The sequence below is a fragment of the Cyclopterus lumpus genome, chromosome 9 (assembly GCF_009769545.1).
Source record: "Cyclopterus lumpus isolate fCycLum1 chromosome 9, fCycLum1.pri, whole genome shotgun sequence".
Lineage (NCBI taxonomy): Eukaryota > Metazoa > Chordata > Actinopteri > Perciformes > Cyclopteridae > Cyclopterus > Cyclopterus lumpus.
Genome location: NC_046974.1, coordinates 16,493,521 through 16,513,985, shown reverse-complemented (window position 1 = coordinate 16,513,985; position 20,465 = coordinate 16,493,521). Strand labels below are relative to the sequence as shown.

The 20,465-nt window shown below is 40.7% G+C and overlaps 1 protein-coding gene across 1 annotated transcript; it reads right to left on the bottom strand.

The window, feature by feature from the left end:
* Positions 1-2,588: 2,588 nt before the first annotated feature.
* opn4xb (opsin 4xb) lies at positions 2,589-7,782 on the bottom strand. The gene is made up of 9 exons (XM_034541734.1): positions 7,616-7,782; positions 5,941-6,074; positions 5,629-5,832; positions 5,209-5,380; positions 4,931-5,092; positions 4,052-4,159; positions 3,767-3,929; positions 3,275-3,412; positions 2,589-3,186 (listed from the first exon to the last, which is right to left on the bottom strand). The coding sequence occupies exons 1-9, from the start codon at positions 7,780-7,782 to the stop codon at positions 2,788-2,790; spliced, it is 1,647 nt and encodes a 548-aa protein (XP_034397625.1). The 3' UTR covers positions 2,589-2,787.
* Between the last annotated feature and the right edge of the window lie 12,683 nt (positions 7,783-20,465).

The following is a 20,465-nucleotide window of genomic DNA, read 5'->3' as shown; positions in this document are numbered from 1 at the left end:
ATATGATTCACCAACTCCCTCTAGTGCCCATTTGCTGCCATTACATACACAATAGCCACACTCTTGCCTGCCTGCTATAGTTAACTTGTCACATTACCCTTCCTGTCCAGTGAAATCCATGCATCTCCATGTTACTTGTTTGAAATCTTAAGATGCAATGAAAATGAAAATTCTTCGTCATAAAGTTGAAAACAGGGCAGAGGTGCAGGTGCAGGTACCGATAAGGATTCAGGTTTTAGAGTGCATCGAACCGCACCGATGAGCTCAGTCTCTGAAAGAGCACTGGTATAAATACTATAAATACTGTGGAAGTCACAAATTCTGAAACGATCAGCCTACATCTGTTGGTGAGATACAATCTGGAAAAGTTCAATCCATTGAAGGAGAGGAGGAAGAGTGATTTGTTAGGTCAAAGGTCACACTGTACCCCCGCTACAACACCAACAGTACTCCCCCAGTGTTGCCTCTCTCGTATCTGTTTAACATATTCACAAATAGTAAAATTGACCAAAATAACATATAGCACTTTATGTGGTTGATATCAAAGTAATTATGCAAGTGCCCGTGGCCATGTGAGGAGTGTTTTACTTGTCCCTGCTTGTCCATATGGCAGTTACAGCTGCTCCACCTGCCATTCACTAATGAACACGGTTCAACTTCATCCTCAGCATTTTGAAATGTGCTTTTCCTACCTTCATATTCTCGAACACTGAAATACTGGACTTCTGCTCAACGATAAAGAAAGCAGATCTAATTTAAAATCAAACACTTTATCAGAATGAACCAGATTGTTCCTCTAATGTGTGACTCATGCGGTGCAGATCTAAAACTATATATAGCACCCCGTATTACTAATGTCATTAATCACTCAGAGAAAGTTTCAGGCCCGTGGCTTTGGCTGACCTGTGTTTTCCACATGGAGAGCAAAATACAGTGAGAAGCATATGTGAGAAGACAGTCACAAATATTCAGAATTGTTGGATGTGGACTGGCTGTACTTTAACCAGTCTCTTTCTTAAACCACTCGGTAGCTGCCGTACATGCACAGATATTGTAGCAATAAAGAACATGTGAGGCAAATGTTCTCATTGAACGTAATCCATGGATTTGCAATCAGTAAAATATAAGTGTAATCATGTGTGCTCCTTTCAGATTTATGAAAATGGGGGATTCAGAGTGTTTAATCATCACATAAACGAACATGAAAAAGTGCTTCCCCAAAATGTCCTCACCTTCGTTATGAAACCAACAGATGCGTGTCAAATGTTGAAATGCAGATGGTACAGATACAACATCAAATGCTGAAAAACAGATGTGAATCATGAGCAAGATCATTTATTCTTTATTTTTTCAACATGCTGTAATTGCTGCAGTGTGCTGCTAATTAGTCTTGCTGGAAGGATTACATTAATAACAGGAATATTTAAACAGGTAAGAGCAAAGTTGCCGTTCTTTCCCTGGAGTGATTCTATAATCCGTCTAAAAAGAAAGGATTTTTAAAAAGTGTAATCAATTTACCATCCAATAATAATAATAATACTTCAGCAAACATCTTTGGTCATATGTGTACTGTGCATACATCTACATTAGTGGTGTACATCTCTGGCAACAACACTGTAGCATTCACAAATAACAAGCATAGTTCAGGTACATTTTGTATAGGAATAGAAATAGTGTAAGGAAACAGTGGAGCATGTGTTACCAAGACTGAGTCCACACAGAGAAAGACATTAAAGTCACCACAAGGAAAATGTTAACAGTGTGTGTTTCTATGAGACACAGGTGACCATGTCTGAGTCTTTTAACGAGTAATCACATCAATACCTCAACTGTTTATTATCCGACCATCTCCCCGTCAAAGAAAAGTTGGAGAGGTCCATGTTGCCTGAAGGAACTACTACCACAAGACAATAATTTAATATGTATACTTTAAATACTATGAAAACATCCTCACAGCCTGGAGTTATTGCTGCGCTTTCTTTCCTTTGCTTTATTTTTAGCAATATTTTGTGTGATATGAGTCAGACTCTTTTTGAAGTACAATGGTCTCCTTTTCCCATTAAGGTGGCAATAGATGTCCTCTCCTCAGTCTGCAGCAGATAATGCATGAAGCGTGTCTCACATCCACTAAACATTCCAGCTCAGAACTTGAGATCCCTGTTTCATAAAGCTGAACTAAGAATCTGGACCCAAAAACACATGAACATCAAAACATCAAACATGTGCTCCACCCCCATGCTGCCTCTCAGGGCGCACTTTTCCCTTGCAAAGACAAACACACAAATCTACACTGCATACCAGAGCCAGGTCATATTGTTTCATTTTGCATACAAACCTTTCTCATGTTATCTAAACCAGTGGTTCTCAACCTTTTTCAGTGAACCACCCCCTAACCAGCACAGAGCATTGTTTGTTGAAAAAAGAGGTAACGCACAGCGCTATGCCATCAGAGTCTGATTTAATATTGAATATATACAATTCAGTTTATGAACTCACACTTATATGTTATTGAATATTTATGAAATAACTATTTTTAAAGGATTTTTGACATTTAAATATATATATTTTCTATTCACCTACCCCCTGGAGTGCCTTCATGTACCCCCCGGGGTTTGAGAACCACTGATCTAAGCAAACAGGGCGGTACGTATGATTCATTTTGGTGGAGACATACTTTGTCCACAGGCAAAACAAGTCTGGGCCTGTAAGTTGTGTTCTGTGATGACAAATTAAAACAAAACGTACACGGGTAATTATCCTAACTATTGTCCAACCAAGTCCAGCTGATCATAGGAGTAGCTCTATAGCCTCAAAGACTTCTGATGAGAAGTTTAGGCTGATAAAGACATTGTTCTCCATTGCCTCAATGCTGTCCTCTAAGCAGATACTGTCGTGCTTGATGAGGCTGCTTTCAGATGTGGGACTGATGACGATTATGCGCGGGACACCCTGAGGCGACCTGGGATCATTGGATGGGATTTTACCAAAATTCAGGGAATCAAAAGAATCGCTCTTGTGGGGATCGCTAATGCCGTCTTTCTTCTCCAAAGCATCTGGCATCTCATTGGTCAGACTCTGGCTGCGCCTCCTGGTAAGAACCAGTAAGGGGAGAGAGGCGATGGTGAGGGAGCTGGAAACCAGTTCATGGTCACAAGTGCTGGATGGTTCACTCAATGTAGATGGGTGCTGGCAATATGAAAAAAAGAACAATTATCTCATTAACCCAAAACACATTTAAACTGAAGTCCCCGTGTTTATATGTTGTGTTTGTCACCTTCTCTGCAGCTTGGGTCTTCCGCTCTATTGGTTTCCGATACGACCTGCATCTGGAAGACTGTCTGTATGATGGTATGCTTCTGAAGGAATCCCCTGACTTCCTTCCAAAGGGCTCCATCTCTACATCCTTTAACACCTGCAGGACAAAAGCAGAGTTAATGTGAGCTGAACTGAACGTAATTCAAGAGGAATCCACATCCACCATTTAACTTCAACTATAACCAGGAACGGGAACATGAGTAAGATTCAAAATCTGTCAAGAAACTAAAGCTGCTGTGTCTTGGATTTCATTTATATTTAAACATTAACCTGGAGTTAAAGCCCACTCTTCTCGAATGAATGTAGGCAGACAACACTTGTTGTCAAGACACTATAAAAGTAAAAGTGTAAAGAATTAGAATATATGAGATTTAAGATTACATAATTCTCATGATTCATTTAGATACGTACAAGACATCTTATAGAACAACAAAATACATATAAAGTTTACCATGTTAGGGCACGCTGTAATAAAGTGAGTCCTTGATACTGTAGACTGTCTGCTGATGATGGAGTCCCGGAGAGAGGACTCACTGATGGAGGAGGACATGCATTCCTTTCGAGGAGTGGGAGACAGGAACCTCAGGCAGGGAAACTTTTCTGCCAGAGTCCTCCTAATAAAATACAGGAACAGAAACAATCTGTTTTGTTTTTCTTTGAAAGACGGATATGATGAACTACGACCTCCAAGAGTGAAGGTAAAAAAAGGAAAACATGACACAGATTCATCAGTTACCTGTATTTGTTGTGTATGATAGCGTAGATAAAAGGATTGTAGATGGCAGAGGCCTTTGCTATGACAGCAGGGACAGCCTTGGAGTAGGGCGACAGGATGTCGGCATGACTGGATGAGACAGAACAACAGGACTTTGAAAAAAAAGTTTACTTCTTCTTTTTGATATTTTGTGTCATAATGGAGTTGCCACAGAGGGCTGGTTTAGTCCATCTGACCTCTGTGTGTGTGTGTGTGAGAGAGTGTGTGTGTGTGTGTGTGTATGTGTGTGTGTGTCTTTGGCTACCTAATGAGCAGAGGAAAGTATTTTCAAGGTTACATAACTACACCTCATCCTCCTGTTTTTTCCCCTAGGACAGACGTGGTTTTGTGAATGTTGCGATGGGTTGTTGGATAAGCAGAGGACCGTCTATTGATGTCACTCATCAACGGTACTTGGCCTCCAGCTGACACAACATTACATAATGAAATATTCAATACCATTTTGGGAACACTTTTACCCATATTGGCAGACCAGCACCCCCACTCTGAGTCAGAGTGTCGTATTAAGGGATGGAACTTTAGCGTTACTCTTGTGCTGCTGTAAAGCGGGTTTACTCAATGTGATCAATGATCTATTTTACTCTAAATGGAACCAGAACTTACTAAATGAACATAATGCTGGATTGAAAAGGACTAGATTTAGACCAGAAACTCATGCCAGTTTAAGCTATATCATTTGAGTTGTAAACCCTGTGCTGACATCGTCACTCCACAACAGCTTTTCCATAGCAGGGATGCTATTATAGAGGGAACATGTATACGATGAAGAATACTATCTTGAAATGTACAAGCACACTGAAACCATTGCAGCAGAAATAAATCATATGAAAGAAGTCTTACCCAGCCCATGAAACCAGTGTGACACAGGCGTACGGCGACCAGGAGAGGACATAAACTACAATGACCACAAAGGCGATCTTTGCCAACTTCCACTCACTCTTCATGGACTTCTGCTTGATCAGGGTGGATTTCCTCACCTGGGTCCCCAGACGCTCCACCTCCCTGGAGGGAGGATTATTATTGTGGATCATTCAACAGCGGTATGTATTTTGTATTGCATGTCCATTTGCAAAAACCACACAATATTCACATAGCCTCTGATATAAGAGTTACAATACCTGCTAGTCTTCCGTATAGCCAGAAACATAAAGAGATAGCAGTAAAAGATGATTCCCAGTGGAATGAAGAAAACAAAACAGCACAGCATCATCGTGTAGCTCCTATTGGCCAATGTGTACGTGACATAATCCCATGTACAAGATGTCATCAGGCCCTCCGGGATATAAGAGCCTACAGGGGGGAATTGAAAGATATTAGGTGAAACATCAATGGTTGTGCATTTTGTTTGACTTCAGACTTTGGTGTAATGTCCGTGGCCCAGTAGATCAAGATCGAAGTGACATGAGTAACTGCAGGTGGATGAGTTACACCAATCGCTACATCAGTTTTTCTACAGCACAGGTCATCTCACCGGTTTCTGTTAGACTCTCACACAGCACACTGTATTAATGGGCTTCAGTAAAGAGGATGAAACTCACTCCAGCCAACAAGAGGAGCCAGACTCCAAGCCAACGAGTAAAGCCAGACCAAGAGGATGGCCAGGGTGGTTCTTCGTTTAGAGCCCCAGTGAATATTCTGCAGAGGCTTGGTGATCACCAGGTAACGGTCGATAGAGATGGCCAGTAGGTTTATCATGGAGGTGATGCCAAACAAGGCGCCGCAGAACGCATATATCTTACAGCCTGCAGAGAGCACATACAAACTCATATATATGAAATACTGTTTCATCTTATGTCCTCTATATATAAGTAGGATCTCAAATCTATTGTAAAACAAAAAAAGAGCGTTACCCATTTCTCCAAACACCCATTCCTTGTAGAGGCAGTTGATGAAGAAAATGGGGGACTGTGTGAAAGCCATGAGGAAGTCACTGATCGCCAGGTTCATGATGAAGTAGTTAGGCAGGTTACGGAGTTTCTTGTTACTACACACACACACACACACACAGAGAGAGAGAGAGAGAGGGCATAAAGTAAGGGTATGCAAGGGTAGGAAGTATTATTGACAGCTCTAACAATACACACATGTTTTGTTTTGCCCTTCATTCACTCCATAAGCTTTTTTTATAGAGAAAGTTTAGTTAGTTATTTAGTAGTGTCTACCTTTATAATATATAGTATCAGTAGCACAACCCTTGGTTGTGTGTTGTACCAAATGTCGTGCTTTCTTTAGGGGAAGGAAAAGAAACAGTCACCGTGTCATGTGCAGTATCTTGTTTGAATGCATAACTCATTAAACAAAGGGCTGTTTAATTGCCAGCATGAATCAGAAAGAAGCTTTTTGCTGAACTGGTCAACTCGGTGTGAACCATCATTCACTGCAGCTTGATTAAGCCGCATATTGACCTGCTGTCTGCCTCCACAGCTCTTCATTGATTCATCTTTGTTACGACGTCAGCTGAATTAAAAGTGGCTGCTCTCTGATTAAACACCAAACAATCAGGTGATGTAATCCTGTGAGCATCTTGAACATCTGAATGTGTATTAAAGTGTTTTGTCTGTTTGTATAGCACTGCTGGTGTTTGTGTTTGTGTGAACAAGTCACATGCGTGCATATGCCTACGACTATACGGCACTTACTTCCTTCCTGGGAAATCATCATATTGGGTGACATCTCACATTATCTCCCTCCCCCACTCTCTCGATCTTGGAACTCATAACATCATGTGCATTTCTGATTCAATAAACACATTATCAGCACAACACAGTGCACCCATCTAGTGTGCACCTATCCAAGGTAATGGACAGAAATATAAAAGCTTATGACAATCCCTGGAACACACACACACACACACACACTTTCTATCTCTGACCCAGTTTCTGTGAAACCGTTAATGTTAGCAGCACAATAAGAGGTCAACGGCCATCCAAATTAATCACATATAACACACATTCATCCTCTTGACTTCTTAAAACAATCCCTTTGTGACTTTAGATGGACTGTGTAAATTTCACAATTGATTTTAACAGCATTGTATATTAGATAAAAAAAATAATCAAATGAAGAAATCAGTTATACCAATGTAAAGAAAATGTTTACACTGCATACAAATAATTCTAGCACAGCTCTTAGCCTCAGTTGTGATCATACATCACAGGTATAATATTCAAGATGCTCTTCGCAATATTTCTCAAGGATAAAGGACTGATTTACTCTGATGAACCTCATTCTACTAAAGTGATGTTTCGACCTGGACACTAAAATGCAAAGATTATTTCAATGCTAATTGTACCCTTTGATCCTCTGGAGAATAAAAGATGTGCAAATACTGACCCAATGAATTAAAGACAGCAATTTAACACTCATGTTTGCTTGAGATGCATTTGCCTCCTAAATCAATCACACTGATTAAAAGAGAGAGAGAGACACATTAAAAAAGGTAAAAGCTTCAGGAGAAAAGAGAACAGGCTCCCCAATAACTCAAAAAAGTAAATCTGAAAAAACTAATCCCTCGCACAAACCCACCTGTAGAAGGCGAACATAACCAACACGTTGCCAGTGATGCCCAGCGTCCCGATGACAAAGACAAATAAGGCGACGATGTAGTGAGCATGGTCAGGCACATCCACCTTGCTGAAGAAGCTCCTCTGGGTGTGGGTGTTCTCTGGCTCCATGCTCTCAGTGGACCACATGGTTCAAACACCTCATCAGGATTGCCAACCTGGCCGGGTGCAGTGGGTCTAGAACTTTGTAAACTTTGCTTTGCTCGTGTCTTGGCTCCATAGTAGTACCATTCACACGAGAGATGCGAGGGAGATGGACAGTATCTGCTTCAGATTGTGCTACATTAAGGTTGAGATTAGTCAAGGTTCATATCAGTGAGAAAAGCCCTTTTTCTTCATAAACCATCCATGTAGTACGCTGTACTGAATACGGAGGAGAAGGTGATGTCCACTTTGGAAGTCCATATGTTTACCTCGGGAAGACTGAAAAGGGTAATCTGTACAAAATGATATATTTTTGGTCATGCCAAATGTTACCAAGAGTTGTTGGAAGTGAAAGAAAAAAGCAGTTCCTCTTTTACTTCTTTGTCTAGCAGTGTTAGATGCCAAACGACATTCACAGCCGTGCAGTCATTAGTTATCTCCAAATGTACCAAATGTTGAATCAACATCCATTCTGTTACTCCACTCTGGTCTGCTGTTCCACAACTTGTCCTCCACCTAATGTTTCCTGTTTGACCCTTGGGCTACTGAGTTGATAATAAACATCCAGTATATTAAATCCCCCACACGTTGAACATTGCCACTGTCTGTCCGCTCAGTGTCAGCCTGCAGCCTCCTCACCCGTCACACCAGCTGTGCACCAAGCTTTGAACCAGAGGCCTTTCTCTGATTATGTCGTCAAACGGCGACTCCTATCCGCTCATCTCTCTCTATGTGCCTCCTTCTCGCTGTCCCATGATGCTCCGTGTTGCTCTCTCAGCCCTGCTCCCTTGTCATACCCTCTCTTCTCCTCAAACCAAACATAATGCCATCCTCCCCCCTCTCTTCCCCCCTCTCTCCTCCCCCCCCCCCCTCTCTCTCTCTCCTCCCCCCCTTCATGTAATACAGCACAGCCCTGAGCTCTAACCCTTTAACTACGAGATCCTTACATAACAGACATCATGTTCACTAACTCGACCAGTATTAACAGCCCTTTAAGCACAGACTTTGAAAACGAGGTACACACGCTACAATGCCTGGACGTCGCCTTTCAAGTCTATTGATTCCCAGTATGCAATTCAGTACGGCCAGTTAATTAACAAGCTGACCAGTCCGTGAAACCTGATGCTTGCAGGCGAGCACTCACGCATGTCCTCTTGTCCAAATAGTGCCCGCTCTGCTGCCACATCATTGTGTTGACAGTCACCAACACACACAGACTTTTTAAGACCCCTCATGGAATCACACTAATTGGTCTTCCCATTCCCATTGATTCACCACAGCTATGACTCATAAGGCATGCATCATGATCCAGAACATACACACACACTTCTCACACACACATCATGTCATCCCTTCCCTTTAGCTGGAGATACAGGTTATTCATGTGCACATGGGGCAGCTTTAGGAATGTTTTAAATGGCACAAAAACCCAAAATTACTGTAGTACAGTTTATATCAATGAGTAGATTCAAAGGCTTTATCTAAATCTGACAATAGGATAGTACAATCGGGAAAAAAAACAAGATCATCAGTAACATATAATATAGTTTGTTCAATTTGTGTGATGTGGTGGAACCATCAACCTATTTTAAATACAGATTGGTTATTCGATGTACAATGGGAATTTGAGAAAGTGTGCATATAAAGAATGCAATACAATAACAAGAATGTCATTAATAGTGGTGCTAATATCATCAGGATCCATTTTGGAAGAGCAAACGGACATTTAATGAAGATATTTTCTCAATGATATTCTGAGGACTACCGACGGGACATCGGAAGGAAGCATGCCTCATCTTCTGGTCATTGCTTTTTATGGACATGTGTAAAGGAGATGAAGGGAATAGAGGGAGGTGAAGAATTCAGAGCTTAGACAGAGATGCCAACTAAGCCCCTACAGCAAGAGATAGCCTTAATCTGCGCACTGTGCATGCATGTGGATCAGTGTTTGATCTGCCTGGAATAAGAACTTATGTGATGCTCTCCATGTAACTGTGTGTCATATGTGTGTGATATGTCCACACATGCAGGCATGTGTACTTGTAATTGTGCTCTGCATCACAGTCCCCCAGCAGATGTGTTCAGGGATTACTGCTGGCCTTGATGACCTAATCACAGTTTATGTTTATGTCAGCACAGCAGGGGAATATACACCAGGCCATCTAGTGGTACTTCATGTTGATACAAAGGTATTTCAATTCAAACAAACACATTTTAACGAGGGAGTACGCATACTCTGGATGACATAAATAACATCAAATTTGATGCTGATTTGCCTTCCACTGACTGTGACTGCAAGACCACTTGTCGTGTTAATATAGTATAAACAGCAAGGATTAGAGGAAGATGAAAGAGCCAAGACATCCTCCTCATCTAACTCTTATGCACAAGCTGACAGCTCCATTCAAATTGTACTTGAAAAGTATATTTGAGTTTATTGAGAAAGATCACATTGAATTAAGTAGAAATATTATTAAACCTTATTTTTAAATAATCCACATTTCAGGAGCTTTAGCAAATCATAGAAATAAGAAAAAGAGCTAAAAGTGGCTTTGCAATTTATTTCTGTAAAAGGCCTGCTGCAGACCTGACTTTCGACAACTCAGTACAGTTCCGCAGTTTAATCTCTACTTGTAATACGTATTTACTAAATGACTATGTTTTCAAAATGGAAAGCATCCCAAGGAAGAATAACTTGTTTTGCCCAGAAAACTCAGTTTTCCAGCAAAAAAACGTTGTTTTATTTTTGGAATACAAAGTAGTGTTGGTGAAAGTGTTTTCATTTATTATATTCCACTGTAGTTTGTTTGTGTGTCTCATCTTCAGAGTTCCAAACCATGTGTAGCTTCCTCTCTGTTTCACTCAACACTATCTGGATGAATGACCTTGTCTGGGTGGAAAAACACATCAGTGGTACTGAGCAAATGAGGTCAGTATTCAACATGTCAATGAGTCAATTAGTATTGAACAAACTGGTAGCGCTGATGCTTATGTCCTGGGTATGAATCCCCTGTTATAGCTAGCTTTTGGCGCACAGTGGAAAATACACTAATTATTATTGAGTGGTGCTGGCCATGTGACCAAGACTGTGTCCTCGGGCACATGAGCCATGTTGGAGATCAATATTTCACTATTGAGGGAAATAACGTATAGCTACTCTACCGAGCACCGGGAGGTTTGTCGGGTGGGATATTGGATGCATGTATCAATTTTAGCATACTCACGAGAGTGAAGAAGTTAATGGGAAAATGATGTTGTCTATTTCACAATTTCTCCTTTCCTCTTAAACCGGAGAGGCCCTGGTACCGGGGGCAGACAAACCCCATATAACGATGTGTTAAATATGTAGCAATGTACTTGTCCCGCACGCACACAAATCGTAATGAAGCTCGGCTTAAAGCTCATGATCACCGTTTCACCTAAACGCACTAATGGTGGTGCTACTACAGTGGTGTCACTCTTTGACCTAAACTCAATGAACCAGCAGCTGATCTGAGAGAAAAAATAAACTTTACTTTTAAGATGTCTTACCTTTGCTGTGTTTTGAGGGCATACTGAAGCTGGTAATGGCTATTCCGATGTCTCTGAATAACTTTCAAGTTGACTCCAGCCGTCTCTATTCGTTTGCCTTCCTCTGGAATCAAACAGCCTATCCTCAGCCTTCCATGTGAAAACACGGCCATCGTCTCCATCTAATGGATGAATCATGGTGCTACACTTATCTTAAAGGCATTGGCTTTTCACAGAGCTGGTCAAATAGATCAATGGGTTATAGTTTTTTTTCTGATTTATTTATTTATTCTAATCAAATACAAACACAGCTGTACGTAGATGTAATTAATATCAATAGTGACATTAAATTAAAAGAGTGTTACAGTTTCGTTATGAATTTTTAACAGGGGGAATCAGTCTTTGATACCACTCATTAACTTGAAAGGTCTTTGACTTTCTCTAAAACTTGCTGATTTTCTTTTTGCTGTATGTGGATGGTGGGCTTTGTTTCTATAATCATTCTAAATCGGTTGTGAATGGAAAACGCTTCATTCATTGCTAACCATGCTTTAGTAAAAGTAGACGTGTACCTGTCCCTCTGGTTACAGGCGCTGATATTAGGAGGTGCAGCAGCATGTGGAGCAGAGAAATGGAAGTCCAGCAGGACATTATGGATATGGTATTAGAGCTTTAAAGCGTTAATGCATGTCTTAAGCCTCTTTAGTAACTCCCTGGGTTTCTGTTCACCACCATATTGGAAATCTGGGTTATAGATCATACAATGTGGAAAAAGCAGGACACAACACACTCTCCGTTTAGTGGAATGCATTTCAGTCAATAACAAACAGCCACAGTGGGACTCTGGATCTCTCTAATCAATCTCTTTCCCTCGTTGCCTCTACCTCTCCCACTGTAAAGGATTGTAATTAATCTGATGCTTTTTTAATTATGAGAAGTGATAGATTAACTTGATCATTGATCAATATAATATGTAAAGATATTTAAAGTATGGTGGTAAATATCAAGCTTGATAACTATCCATTATAATAAATGGTACTGTGGTAGAGTATCAAATATCACAAAAGCCAGAGGGTGTCAGCAGAATGACTAACTGTCTTCTTATATTCAGACGTACTCTTAGAAACTTACTCTTAGAAACTTACTCTTAAAAACGTTCTTCTTTGAGAGCTCTGAAATGCTTTAAATGGCATCTCAGGTCTGTAAAGGTGCCCCAGTTCTTCTCTTTGCAGATGGCCGCATGTGTATGTATTAAATAGGACTGAACACACACCATAAAAGCTGGACAAGACTGCACGATGCATTATAAAGGTACATATATCATTTGTGTCCAGGACGAGTGAATGGATATTGGCAAAATGGACACAGCTAATTATATCTGCAGTATGATATGAAACGAATGCTCCATACATCACAGTCAAATCTGTGGACAAATGTTTTTAGGCTCCATGTTTACTGCAAAATCTGGACAACAAATCATCAAAATCAACACAAAAAAGAAGAGGAAAAAGTAGATATAGGGCTTGTAGAATTGGGTGGCATCCAGCTGTATACAGTGTGTTGTCCTTCAGGTTGGTGCCTAAAAGCTCCTGGTGGATTTCCTACACACTGCCCAATGTAAAATATCCACATCAAATTCACATTACAGAACCATTTGGACCCAAGAAGGTAAACAGCATACAGTATTTTCTTAGAGTTAGCAGTGAAATACATTCCTGTCCGTTTTATATTTTTTGGACATGTCTTTTCTTAACATTTGTACATGCTTTATAAAAATACAGCCTTTAAACTAAATGCCAGATGTATAAGATGCACATTTAAAATGAGTACATACAGTAAACTAATACTATTTGCTGACCAACAATGGTGTCAAAAGTAGGCTCATCGGTGCCTGTCGTGGCGGCAACCCGAGAACCCGGTGGTGGACACCGGGGGTGAGGGAAGCCGTCAAACTGAAGAAGGAGGCCTTTCGGGCCTGGCTGGACCAGGGGTCTCCTGAAGCAGCTGACGGGTACCGGCGGGCCAGAAGGGCTGCAGCTGCGATGGTCGCGGAGGCTAAAACTCGGGCATGGGAGGAGTTCTGGGAGGCCATGGAGAAGGACTTTCGGTTGGCCTCAAGGAAGTTCTGGCAAACCATCCGACGGCTCAGGAAGGGAAAGCAGGGTCTACCCCAGGCTGTTCTCAGCAGGGGGGGGGAACTGCTGACCCGGACTGGGGACATCGTCGGGCGGTGGAAAGAGCACTTTGAGGATGAGAGTTAGCACCTCCAAATCTGAGGCCATGGTGCTCTGCCGGAAACCGGCGGATTGCTCCCTCCAGGTGGGGGCAAACTGCCTACCCCAAGCGAAGGAGTTCAAGTATCTCGGGGTCTTGCTCACGAGTGAGGGTAAGGTGGAGCGGGAGATCGACAGGCGGATCGGTGCGGCTGCAGCAGTAAAACAGGCGCTGTACCGGTCCGTCTTGGTGAAGAGGGAGCTGAGCCGGAAGGCAAAGCTCTCCATTTACTGGTTGGTCTATGTTCCAACCCTCACCTATGGTCACAAACTCTGGGTCGTGACCGAAAGAACGAGATCTCGGATACAAGCGGCCGAAATGAGCTTCCTCCGTAGGGTGACCGGGCTCAGCCTTAGAGATAGGGTAAGGAGCTCGGACATCAGGGGGGAGCTTGGAGTCGAGTCGCTGCTCCTTCGTGTCGAAAGGAGTCAGCTGAGGTGGTTCGGGCATCTAGTCAGGATGCCTCCTGGACGCCTCCCATTAGAGGTTTTCCGGGCACGTCCAAGTGGTAGGAGGCCCCGGGGAAGACCGAGGACACGCTGGAGGGATTATATCTCCCGGCTGGCCTTGGAACGCCTCGGGATCCCCCAGAATGAGCTGGAAAGTGTTGCGGGTGAGAGGGAAGCCTGGGTCGGCCTGCTGAACCTGCTGCCACCGCGACCCGACCCCGGATAAGCGGGTGATAATGGATGGATGGATGGATGGACAATGGCTCAAAATAATAAATAAAAGTGGACACAGAGTTGAGTAGAGGATGTCTGAGCATCCAAGGAGACATAACAAAGCTCAAATTAAAGATAATGAGGTTTCCTTGCTATCAGTACTTGGCAATTTTGTTTTTACATTTCCCATAAAATACCATAAAATTGGTAAATGTAATCATAATATCAAGTGTGAAACAAATATTTGTATTTTCTTTATATATATATATATATATATATATATATATATATATATATATATATATATATATATATAGACAGCTTCCCATCAACTTGTTTGTTAATAATGTGTAATATTCATTGTGTTGTTTTTGCTAAAAGTATTTCAGCAGTATGTTTCAGCCTTGCCTGCTGAAACATCCTGCTGTTGGTGAGGGTGCTGGTGAAGGCTGAGGCAGCACCCCAGCATGGCCCCACAGGGGGGCCCCACAGTGGGAGCACCACTGGGATAGCCAGCAACCAAACAGAGCATCTGAAGCATAATGAAAGCAGGCAACAACAACTCCATCCGGCTGAATTAGAAGCTGCCGCACTGCAAGCAGAAGAAAAGTATGTGATGCTGACAACTGAGCAGAACTTAGCTGAGGGATGGAAAAAACATCTTTTCTTCATTCATAATATTCACTTTTCCAACCATTAAATGTGCTTATCACGTCGATGTTCTCATAATTTTTATTTTTAAAAAAAATAAGCAAGCTACATTTTCCTCCAACTAAATATTTGGATGTGTCTATTTCTTGTTTAGAAATTAGGGAAGTTAAGGGGAAAATTGCATGATGAATGTGTACTGCACCATAGTTCTACATGTAAAGCATTTTCATGAAACCTAAAATCCTTTTTTGTTACAAAAAGAAAAATAGGTACAAAATAGGTGCAAATGCGTTTTCTCTGGTATTATTATTATTATTATTATTATTCATGTTATAAGATGACCATTGGAGAACATTTTGACTCGACAGTTTAGCTCTAGTCACAAAGGAGGAACTTTTTACTGAACACACAGCAACTTTGGAAAAAAGATGGAGATGCATTTGTGTTCGCAAAACAAAGACTGTGGATCCTAAAGAGCAATTAGTGTCGTATAAGCGGGACGTGCTTCTCTTGCTAACTCCCAAGTCGTGGATTCAGTCAGAAAAAAAACTTTTCCTGAATGTATGCACAAGTATAATCTTAGGGCTTAAAGGATTAGTCTCTCATTTGTAAGAGTATTTCTGAGTGTCCTCGAATCTTTCTAATCTTTTGTTTTGTCTGTTTTATAATGAAAAAAAAACATGAACAAAGACGTCAAATAAAGAACTGACTTCACTAGTGGTTAAATCACAGAATAGCCACGAGTTTAGTTCTGTCCATCCCTCTGACATTTCACACTTCCTGTTTGGTGTCTGTATGTCATATGTATTATTGATTTCACACATAAAAGGACCACCGTTGTGACCTGACACTAAGAGGAAGGAGCTGGCTGTGCTTTTAATAAATACAGAGCCAGGCACCATGACACATTCTCTCTGGCTTTCAACTGTTTAAATGTGCATCTCCCTGAGAGGATGAACTGTACTCTTTCATCATGTATCATTAAAGAATTATGGCTCATACAGACTGTTGCAGCAGAGTCTGATATTCTAGTCTGATAATGTTTTGTTCCAGTGGATTTCTGACTCATTGATGCTTTGTACACTCTGTTCTTTTTTCACTCACAGAAAAAAAAAACTTGGCAAGACTAATCAGAGTATTCTTTATAATAAATAGAGATCCAACAGAACATCCCCTTGTTTGGTAACACGGTTCCTTATGTTCCTTATGTAAGCAAAGACCCATGTGCGAACAAAGACAAAGGTCTAATTACGTCTACTGTTATTTCCATTAATCTCGTGGACGCTCTCCCGAGTCAGCTGAATTACTTGGAAAGAAGAGCGAGTAGAAGGTAGAAGTTATTTTCTGTACTAGTTTAATGTGTCGAATGAATGAATTGTTTTAACCCAATTAGGCTTGTCACTCGTCGCCAGTGTATTAATTGTTTTAATTGTATGTCACACCGAGCAAAAGCTCGGTGTGTTCATTTAAAGGGTTCCCGTTTATTGCCAAAAACCTGGTCATGAAGCATAAACTATACATCAACCTGAACATAAATATTTAAATATGTTTTTCTGTTATTTGAGTGGGTCAACCCTTTAAATGCGGCATTAGCTGTAAGTAGAGCAGGATGAGGTTATAGTGTTCCATGTGTATGTAACATGATTTGTTATGGTATTCAAGTCGAGATTAATGTTCTGATTGAGAAAATGGATTAGGGTTAGGAAACAGGTTAGGTAACTGTTCTGATTAATACAGAGGGAACGTACAAAACGATTAGATAAAACCAAATTATAACAAGTGAATTAAATGTGGCATGTTTAGAGCTAATCTTTTAGAGGTTACCTTTAACCTTAAACTGTGGATGACCTCAATATAACTAAATGGTTTCATCTACATGAAACAGCTGGATTCATTAGTTTATTTGAGTGTGAACGCTGCAGAGTTTGATGTAACTCTAGTTTTAGTGCTACGTGTTTGTGTGTCAGGAAAAAACAACAGCGGTCGCACAATCAAATCAAATTAAATATAAAATTCCTCTGAGCGACACTCAGTCCTCAATTAAATGTGCAATGTGCAAATTAGGTGGTAAGAGGTACCAAGACGACCAACGTAGGCTATCTGTTAGCTGCTGACATCACAAGGACAACCTTCATCAGTGATATGGTTACGTTAACATGATGGAGCTGTGTGCTGAATCTAAGCAAGACCATGTCCTTCTTGATGTCCAAGCCCTGTACAGTGATCGGGAGACATTACAGACTCAACTGCATACTTCATAGCTGGTTTGTGAGACTGTGCCATGTTTTGTGTTTGATCTGAGCCCATTACCCAAATAAAATCTAGAGCACACTGCCTTTCATGACCAAATAAAGCTCTAGCGTGAGTTCAGTCCGGAAGATTATACTCTACTTCCTAGGACGTCCAGTAGCCAACGTCCAGTTCCTCAGCAGAGGAGAAAACATCTGCTTCCTCTTGTTTCCTTAACTGCGAATCTCACCTGTTACTCTGTGTAACAAATTCTTATTTTCAACTGTGGCCTGACAAAAGGCGAAAACCTCTTGACGGAAAGGAGAGGAAAATAAATAAATAAAAGTTTTAAAAAGTGCCAAGGAGTGGAGAAAGCAACATGCTAACAGCCTGAGAGTGTGTGTTTGCTTAACAGCATCAACTGTTGTCTGCTTCTGTCACACATTCACAAACATATTGCTGCAGATCTTCAAGCCGCATCTCATATCCATGGCAGCGATTGCGATTGTATAAGTGAGCACAACATCACAGCCACACACGAGGAAATATATTTTAGAAAATATATTTATGGAAAGATTCTACATGCATAGTTTTTGATTCACAGTTCACAGTTCCTTTAAGCTCACTGTCCTCTCCGATAACCTGTTTTTCTCTTCATTCATTCTTTATTCATTGTGTTCTTCAAGATAACTACTATTCATAGGTTTCTGCCAACCCCTTTTATCTGTTGTACTCTGGTAGTAGTTGTACTCTGGTAGTAGTTGTACTTTGGTAGTAGTTGTACTCTGGTAGTAGTTGCACTTTGGTAGTAGTTGCACTTTGGTAGTAGTTGCACTTTGGTAGTAGTTGTACTCTGGTAGTAGTTGTACTCTGGTAGTAGTTGTACTCTGGTAGTAGTTGCACTTTGGTAGTAGTTGTACTTTGGTAGTAGTTGTACTCTGGTAGTAGTTGCACTTTGGTAGTAGTTGTACTCTGGTAGTAGTTGTACTTTGGTAGTAGTTGTACTCTGGTAGTAGTTGCACTTTGGTAGTAGTTGCACTTTGGTAGTAGTTGCACTTTGGTAGTAGTTGTACTCTGGTAGTAGTTGTACTCTGGTAGTAGTATGGTATGGAGTGTCATATCAATAATAATGCATTCTATTTGTAAGGCACTCTTCATCCAAGAATCTCAGAGTGCCACAGAGCGAGTACAGTTAAAACTAACAATAATAAAAAAATGTAAAAAAGGAATAGTTGACAAGTCACTCAAAAACGCCTTCCTGAATAAAAAGGTTTTTAGGCCAGTCTTAAAAGAGTCAATCATATCGGGTGAATGGTGTTGTATCGTCATACCTGGTAGGTAGCGTCCTATCAATTCTTTCTTATTACAAGTGATTAATATGATTGTATTCTCATAGGCTATCCGCTATATTTTCATTGCTTTTGTAATTGCTCACAATCGTTGTTTTCTAATAAGTGACGTCACGGTACATCGAAGTTGTGTCAGATCCATCGCATTGTTAATGCTCAGATCACTGATGACCTTTGGTTAAATCCATTCAATGTCTTATGAGTGATGTATGATTCATTAAATGTGGCATGTAAGTGAGACTTACTGCTGAGCCAAATCTATATAATTTCATGCCTGTTATTTCAGTTCACTAGCCACATTGTCTAATCTCAAACTGTTGCTACTCAGTAGCCATTTCATCGATCATTCGTCACCTGTTTCATTCCCAAAATAAAGCTTTTGGGGTAAATATTAGGTTGTGGTTTATTTTTGTTCTCCTCCAGTTTATCTTGCTCAGGGTAGACGGCCCTTAGTTTCACCTGACTCGTCTCTCACTGAAATGCTCTTTCATAAGCAGGTTATTTGGTTAGCATTTATTGTAGAGTCTAATTTTTGACAGGCAGCTGTCACAATGTACCATTTACCAACACTGTGAACATTTCTTGTTAATGAAAAAATGCTTTTAAATAGTGGCAAAACAAATTGTATGTTATTTAACTCACGGAATGTATTTGTTCTCACCGTAGAAGGTAAATGTAAACGTTCACACTTTTCAACAATCATCTTTTCATCATATAACAAATGGTTACACTAGTCTACCCGTAGATTACATGTTGTACAGTGGATGCTCAAACCCATGTCACTCATGCTCATTCACACGGTGGATTTCATTTGACGAGCCTTTCAGACTTGACAAACGTGTTGAAATGCCACAACGACCACTGACTTTTTTTCATTCTTATCAAAATAAATTCAAGAAGTAAATTTGTGCAATAACTGACAGTTTATTTTGGGATTTTTTGAGCTAAAACTTACAACCAAGGTGTGTGTGCCTCATCTTATTTTCACATTGTCGTCACTTTTTCGGGGTGGGGTGGGGGGAAACAACAATTAAGTTAAACAAGATTAATTAGAACAAATGCAGAATAAATAGCTGCAACCTTTGCAGAATGTTATTGAGGCATTGAAACTAATTTGACAATCTTGCACCGCAAATGCTGCAATAAGAGATTATCTATTTTGTCAACCCCCCCCCCCCCCCCCCCCCCCCGTGTCAACATCAGGCTTTCATGTGGCGAGTATCTGAGATTTCCTAATAAAAGGAGCATGTAAACTAAAAGGAGAGTTTATACAGAAACAAATGTAGTGTGCAGCTGACATCTCTTCGCCCTTCAAAACTAGCAACCTTTATAAAAACTGACATCAATCAGACTTCACATTAAATAAAGTTGTCTATGGACTGAAAATACGGCACGAACAATAATACGAGTGCGACAAATACAACAGAAATCCTCTATGGCCAAAGAAACCAAATCCTCTACAAAGACGTTTATCTCTGCTAGCTGCTCTAGGTCAGGTTCATGAAAAACTTGTGATGACTCTTGATCCCTTGGATCACTTGGTTCTTCCAGCAATCAAATAAGGATTTACAGTAGAAAAAAATAAAGATACGATTGGAATCCCATGAAAAAAAAGAAAAATTGTCCTTCAAAAACCTTCATTATCCATAACGCTTAAGCTCACAGATTACTTGTGCTTTGTAATATCCATGGTGTTTCTTTTATTGCTGTTGCCGTGTTTCAAAGGAGCAATTTACATATCAACAAGTTGTTAATGTTAAAATAAAAATGTACAACTAAAGTTGGTTTGTAAACTTTGCACACAGGAGCCACAATAATCTGCTCGTGACTCAAAGTAACAATTGTTGTTCGTCTTTTCGCACTTTGGGTTTGTACCACGTCGGCCCTGAATAGGAAGGCTAAAATGTTATGGTTTTAGTCAGTTTCAAGATGACAAATGAGCCGGTCGTGGTGTTCGCTCCACTTGACAATGTTGCTGAAACGCACCTTCGCT

Coding starts and splice junctions, on each gene's coding strand:
- opn4xb (XM_034541734.1), bottom strand. CDS start 7,782: ATGTGGTCCACTGAGAGCATGGAGCCAGAGAACACCCACACCCAGAGG. Junction 5,833..5,940: donor ATGGGTGTTTGGAGAAATGG/GTAACGCTCTTT, acceptor TGCTCTCTGCAG/GCTGTAAGATATATGCGTTC. Junction 5,381..5,628: donor GGCTCCTCTTGTTGGCTGGA/GTGAGTTTCATC, acceptor TCCCCCCTGTAG/GCTCTTATATCCCGGAGGGC.